Source organism: Etheostoma spectabile, chromosome 20 (assembly GCF_008692095.1).
Source record: "Etheostoma spectabile isolate EspeVRDwgs_2016 chromosome 20, UIUC_Espe_1.0, whole genome shotgun sequence".
Classification (NCBI taxonomy): domain Eukaryota; kingdom Metazoa; phylum Chordata; class Actinopteri; order Perciformes; family Percidae; genus Etheostoma; species Etheostoma spectabile.
Genome location: NC_045752.1, coordinates 25,180,873 through 25,188,030, shown reverse-complemented (window position 1 = coordinate 25,188,030; position 7,158 = coordinate 25,180,873). Strand labels below are relative to the sequence as shown.

The following is a 7,158-nucleotide window of genomic DNA, read 5'->3' as shown; positions in this document are numbered from 1 at the left end:
GGGGCACTACTATGATAGCATCAAAAAAGCTATTTTTAAAACACTAAGAAGCTCGACACAACATGAGACTTTGCTCCAAGCATCGCCAGGGGCTCTACACATCAACTCAGCATTGAGAACAGTGTTGGTGTTCCCAGAGTTTACTAAAAAGAAAGGTTTTAATAATAAATAACCATTACTGTAGAATAACTATGAATTATTAGAGTGCAAATCCTACTAAATTGACCTAACTCACATTGTAGATGCAGAATAGTATTTGTGTTTGTGGTTCGGATGAATCATTACAATGTATATTTTTGGTTTTTATTTTTGGGGTTTTTATCATTATTTTGTTTTGTGTTTTGAATTTAAAAAAAAGAAAAAATTCAAACGGGAAAAGAATTAAGGGACATGTCACAGCTCAACGTGTTTTCACTTTTGATTTGTTTAACTTTGATAAATGCAACATCTTTCCAAAACATAAGTAATCATGTTAAATAATCTTGATTTCAATATTAACCAAAAGAATCAGGATTATGATTTTTTTCCATAATTTGAGCAGCCCTAGCTGTGCCACAGCCCGAAACAGGAGCTTAGCCGTGATCCAGTGTGATCCAGGGCCCATGTCTGCCGAGGCGGTCACTTAACGCACACGAGCCGAGGCACGCATTTGGCAAGTTCAGCCGAGGCAACGGTTGCGTCTGTCGCACGAAAGACATTTTGACAAGAGATTTGTAAAAGAAGTAGAGAGCCTGCAAAGCACGACAAAAGACTTTTGCTTTGTGCACTCCGCTTCTTGTCCCTAGGGGGTGCATGCCAGCTACTGACTGTGCTGAAGGGACACAAGCGCTCATTCAAACCACTTTCAATTATCTTCTCGACCCCTGCACTACTTATGCAATAAGGACCTACTCTTAATAGGTTGCATGTTTTCATACAAAAAGGAACTTTACACACACAAACCCTTACCAGAGCTGAATATTTCATAACAATGTTATGTATATTTTATGTAGTCTTGATTTGGGTGGTCATTTACATTTTAAAGAGTCTATTTATTTTTAAGTAAATTTTATGACACGACAGTCAACTTTATCAAATAAAACAAGAGTTCCCAAAAGATAGTTGCTACTGAAAGAGCTGTGCGGCTAACTTTGAAACACACACACACACACACACACACACACACACACATATATCTATATATCTATATCTATCTATATATAGATATATATATATAGATATATATATAAAAGACACATGCAATGATCATGCCATGCAACTGCCAAATTAGGGTACTGACACAATGTTTTGGTCCAATTCAGGTACTGGCCACTTGGAAGACCCTCCCCCCCATTTGTGCATTTTTTATGTTTTTTTAACCCATCTGTCTGTGTAGGTACAACGCTTGCGTCAATGCAGTGACCGTAGTCACTCTCACAAAACACAAATTAAAGAATGACCTTTGACTAAAAAAATCAATCAAAATCAATTTTCCCCTGTTCTGTTGGACATACAGTAAAACACACCTTAATAACATCACAACACTACAAGTAGATTTCATTAGCACTCCTTTACTGCAGCAAGTAAAGCACACGGCACTGAAGCCGGACAACCTTATTAACGTGTGCAGTAAAAAAAAAAATCTCCTTTTTTATTCTTAAACGAAAAAAAGGCATTCTCCCAGAGTAAATGAGGAATTGGACTAAGCTCACCATTCCATATGCTCCAAATTGCCTAGGTCCCAACACTTCTTTAAAACAAATACTGGATGTTCCTTCATTCATTTAAGTTACCATCCAAACAACTTTGCAACCAATGGAATGTGGAATGAGTGAGTTAAATAGATTCCTCCCAAGGTAAGGATTGTGAAGGTGGACTGAGTGCAAAAACTGAAGGTAAACGTACTCTGCAGAAGTTCAGAGATTAGGTTCATCGTCTCCTTGGGGGAAACCACAGCGATGGCTCCTGACCCCGACTTCTGAGTCTTCACTCGACTCTTCTTTCCCATGGTGCTGGATGGACAACTGGGCTGAGAAGACACACCGTTACTAGATAAAAACTAAGATTAGAAGAATAGAAAAGTAAACACAGCTTTTTACTTTCTTTTATTAAAGATGAAACGTATGGGTTTCCAATAGAAATGTACCTTACCAATATTCTTTCTTAGACAAAAATAAAGAGAGAATAAAAAGAGCAGTGTTGTTTTAAAAACTGTGTGTGTGTTATGGTGCACTTAATGTGTTTTTTTTTTTTTTTTTTTTAAAAAGTGTGTTTGCACCAATTAGAAAAACTATACTTTTAATAGATTTGACAATGAAGAAGTGTTTGTGGTCCTTATGTTCTGAGCCATAACTTTGTTTTGTCAAATAAACAAATGAAAAGCAATTTGCAACAAAAACGTACAGAACTGAACCTGAACAATTCCCCACCTTTGGTTTAGTTTAATAGAGGAAGGTTTGTATATTGGCTCAGTTATCATCAGTAATAAAAAAGTACATGACAGGAAGGAAATCAATAATGACAGTGTTGAACAACCAGTTTGGTTGCAGTACCAACTCTACTTTTCTGAAGCCTGCAAAGTTAAAATCAGTCAGATATACAAAGATGTAGATAAAAATGGATGTAACTGACTGTAAAGTAGACAAAACTGGGTGTTCCTCTCCAAGCCTAATTTAACACATTTAGCGTAAATTGAGATAGCTTACGTTAAAAGTGGGGCTATTTCACACACCCCTAGGCTAACGTTAGTGACACAGTTAGCAATGTGGTATGTCACAATTGTGGCAATTTTAGTTCCTGTCTGGCAAGGCTTGCATGTATCTAACGTTTCTTGTCGGCAAACTTCCCACACAGTGAACACATTCTATGTCTTAAGCAAGGTAACGTTAGCGTCGGGGCTTCATTTTGAACATAGCATAACGTTAAGTGAGGTATTACCAAGGCTGTAATCTCCAACCAAGAGTTAGGGTTGCTAACGTTTACTTACTAGCTAGTTAGCCCCTCGACTCATTTGTAGCCTTTCCCATTATGCCAGCAGTTAGCTTTCTAGCTAGCTAGCATTTAGGAATCACGCCCATCCTAGCTGAGACGTAATTGGAGCGGAGAGTGGGGCGGGGTAACGTACAGAGCTCATCTAACGTTAACTTACACTGGCTGCACTGACTAAACGTTAACTTACCAGGCTAGCTGTTAGCTGCTAAACTGTCAAGTGATAATGGATCAGCCTGAGTTAGCAAAGGGGTTAAATTAATCTGCTGGATTAAAATACAACTGCCTCAATACCAAATGCATGCATTCATACAGAATAACACTCAACACGTCAAAAGTCCGAACTTTACTTAACCAAACCATAAGCTTCTTCAGTCATACCTTTTTAAGTGACAGCTGCAGTTCCTCTGTTCCTGCACTGAACCCAACCTTGACTGAATCGAGCGTGTGATTGGAGTAGTCGTAAAATACGCCCACAAAACGACACAGAATTCTGGCATTCTAATTGGTTGAAGGGCAGCACCCTCGCGGAACATGACAGTGACTGGCTGAAACTGCTGATTTATGTAAATATGAACTCACCAAGCCTTACAATTGGACGCATACTTTTAGAAAGATTAAAACGACCATACTTAGTAATGTTTAAGCTAGGATGATTGGTTGAAAGACGTGTCAATCATTATTATTGCTCTGGCGTAGTGCTGTGGGTTTTGTGTGGATGGAGTGGCTCATTTAAGTACAACAGCTTAGAAATCCAACAGATAAAGGATATATAACTTTTTATACATCAAAAGGATTCGTCTTTTAGCCATGTGAATGTATGTCTTATTGTGGTTACCAACTGTAATAACTACTTACTAACCATGGATAGGTTTAGTCACTTCCATTGCTACAGTGTTAGATGTAATACTAGCTTGTAGCATCTGTTGTTTGCTGACTGACTGGAATAGTTGCTAGAAGGTTAAATGCAGATTCCTTCCACAAAAGTACAACAATAAAATTCAACCCCAGTCAGAAGGACTGAACCCTGCCACTGCAGAGGGGGGGGGGGATTCACCCGATCATCACAGTACAGAAGCATACACAATATATAGGAAAAAACAGGGAAACAGAAACATACAGGAAACAGAAACATGCACAATCACAACAGAGTAGTTATGCTGTAACAGCGGCGTCAGTACTTTAGCCGTTTGGCTAATGTTAGCTTTGTTGTTTGTCGTCATTTCTTGACATAGCTATCGCTGGAAACTTTTCCTTTACCTTTCCTCTGCATTTAAACATGTACTCAACCACTTTTTTTGAGAAGAAACCATCAGTATTTTTAACTTTCGAGGCAATTGAACGAGAGCTTCAAAAGGCTTTACCGCCTAGTCCGCCATCTTGCCGCCTGTCTCCTGATGACGACAGTTTAATCTACCAGTAAGCTCCGCTGGTAGCTAAGCGTACAGGGCTCTGGATTCGTCACCCCGTGTGTTTTTGTGATTGGTCGTAGTGTTATCCAATTGCGTGCAGTGAGATTTTCAAATGCACGCTTGGTGCCGCCCATTGAGATAAGCGACTTTCATTACTCGATGCCAGACCCTTAATCTTTTGGATTTAGGTCTGGATTTCCAGGCTATGTCTATACTGGATTTATGCTAAATACGCTTTAAACAGATAAAAAGAAACAGTTTGCATCTTTAAGTTGTTTGGCATAGTGCTCCACCTGCAGGTCAAACATATACATATTAAGATAAGTTACACATTAATTAGTAAATTGCACTATGAAAATTGTCCAAATGAAAAATTATGCACAGATGTACTAATAATGCACATGGGATATATTGCACAGATTCAACTGTGTTCGTTGTACATTCTGACAGCTGCTGGAGGGAAAGATCTGCGGTACCTCTCCTTCACACAGCAGGGGTGGAGCAGCCCGTCACTGAAACTGCTCTCCAGGGCTGACAGGGTGTAGTGCAGGGGGTGTGACTCATGGAGCAGCATAGCTGTCAGTTTAGCCAGGACCTTTCTGTCTCCCACCTCCCTCACTGAGTCCAGAAGACAGCCCAAGAGAGAGCTGGATCTCTTGATCACCTTGCCTGACTTGTTTCTGTCCCTCTCAGTGATGCTGCTGCTCCAGCAGACCGCAGCATAGAGGATGGCTGACGCCACCACAGAGTCATAGAAAGTCTTTAGGAGGGGCCCAATTCATATACACACACACACACACAAACAAACACACACACACACACACATTCAGGCCGGTGGAGCTTACGTCCCACCTGATGAAGACGCTGGAGAGACTGGTCCTGCAACACCTCCGCTCCACAGTGGGCCCCTCCATGGACCCACTGAAGTTTACTTATAGGTCCAACATCGGAGTGGAGGACGCTGTCATCTTCCTGCAGCATCGGGTCCTCGCCCACCTATAAAGCCCGGCAGCACCTTGAAAATCATGTTTTTAGATTTCTCAAGTACTTTTAACACCATCCAGACAAAGCTTCTGAAGGACAAGCTGAAGAGGATTGGTGTGGACCACCTGCTGTCACAGTGGGTCCTGAATTATCTTACGAACAGTGAGGGGGACGTGAAAATGTGTCTGACCGTCTCATGTGTAGTACAGGTGCCCCCAGGGGACTGTCCTGGCCCCCTTCCTCTTCACACTCTACACGGCAGACTTCAGACATAACACAGACAGCTGTGTTCTGCAGAAGTTCTCTGACGACTCTGCCATTGTCGGCCTCATCACGCAGAGTAAAGAGGACTGACACAGAACTTTGTGGACTGGTGTCGGCGAAATCACCTCCTGATCAACGCGGGGAAGACCAAGGAGATATTGGTCGATTTTCGCAAACGGCTGTCTGCTATCTCCCCTCCGGTGAACATCCAGGGAATGGACATTGAGAGAGTGGAAACTTACAAGTACCTGGGTGTTCACCTGAACACCTGAGCTCTCTACATGAGGGGTCAGAGCAGGCTGGACTTCCTGAGGAGACTGAGGTCCTTTGGAGTGACAGGGCCCCTCCTAAAGACTTTCTATGACTCTGTGGTGGCGTCAGCCATCCTCTATGCTGTGGTCTGCTGGAGCAGCAGCATCACTGAGAGGGACAGAAACAAATCGGGCAAGGTGATCCAGCTCTCTCCTGGGCTGTCTTCTGGACTCAGTGAGGGAGGTGGGAGACAGAAAGGTCCTGGCTAACTGACAGCTATCTGCTCATGAGTCACACCCCCTGCACACACCCTGTCAGCCCTGAGCATTTCAGTGACGGCTGCTCCACCCCCGCTGTGTGAAATAAGGTACCGCAATCTTCCCTCCAGCAGCTTCAGATTGTACCAACGAATACGTTGACTCTGTCAATATATCCCTGTTCATTATATACATCGTGCATAATTTTTTCATTTAGCCAATTTTCACTCTAGTCTAGTCTCTTGCCAAGTTCACTTGTGCCAGCTCTCGCTAGTCTGATCAATCTCGATAGGCCTTTACTACAAAACCCCAACATTCTTTTTAAAGACTAAACCCACAAACAGTATTTTTTTAAGATTAGATCAAATCTCAGCCCTAGCCAGTCATTATTTTAACTGCTAGGCAGTAGCTTCATTTAGCTAAAACTACCCACACGACTAACACACACACACACACACACACAACAAGCGTTAAGTATTAAAATAAAATTAAAGATCGTCCCGACTGATTAGCCCCTGATATGTCTTTCAACATACACCACACACACAGTTACATAGTGCCAAAACTTTATTGAAAACACGTAACAAAAATGGAGAAATTTCTTGTGAGGACCAACAAGCCAACCGACGCACCACCAGCTGCAAAAAAGCTTCGAAGGTACGATGAATCATACCTGCAGTTTGGGTTACAGTCACGGCTGATCTGAGACCTCAGTGTGTCGTGTGTGCCGAGGTGCTGGCAAACGACAGTATGAAGCCCTGCAAATTAAAAAGGCACCTAGAAACAAAGCATGCTGGCATTAAAAATAAACCGGCTGAAAATTTTAAAAGAAAGCTTGATGGCCTCCATCAGCAACAGGCAACCATTTCAGTGCACAGCACTGTGTCTAAACAGTGTTTGGAGGCATCGTATATAGTGGCCAAAAGGATCGGTAAACTGGGTAAACCGCATACAATCGCCGAGACTCATTTTGCCGGCAGCGCAAGACATGTGCAGGATAATGATAGGCGATAGTGCAGCAG

At 42.1% G+C, this 7,158-nt stretch overlaps 1 protein-coding gene across 4 annotated transcripts in view; it reads right to left on the bottom strand.

Moving 5' to 3' along the window:
- Positions 1 to 7,158, bottom strand: part of setd3 (SET domain containing 3, actin histidine methyltransferase) — a 74,318-nt gene that overhangs the window by 58,873 nt on the left and 8,287 nt on the right. The window contains exons 1-2 of one of the 4 annotated variants that reach the window (XM_032500653.1): positions 3,350 to 3,447; positions 1,885 to 2,010 (exon numbers count right to left, since the gene is read on the bottom strand). In XM_032500653.1, the coding sequence (XP_032356544.1) occupies positions 1,885 to 1,987 (103 nt within the window). In that variant the 5' untranslated portion in view covers positions 1,988 to 2,010; positions 3,350 to 3,447. Of the gene's footprint in view, positions 1 to 1,884; positions 2,011 to 2,965; positions 3,065 to 3,348; positions 3,448 to 7,158 lie in introns of those variants that run through there. The other 3 variants (XM_032500654.1, XM_032500656.1, XM_032500655.1) reach the window with 3 other exon arrangements.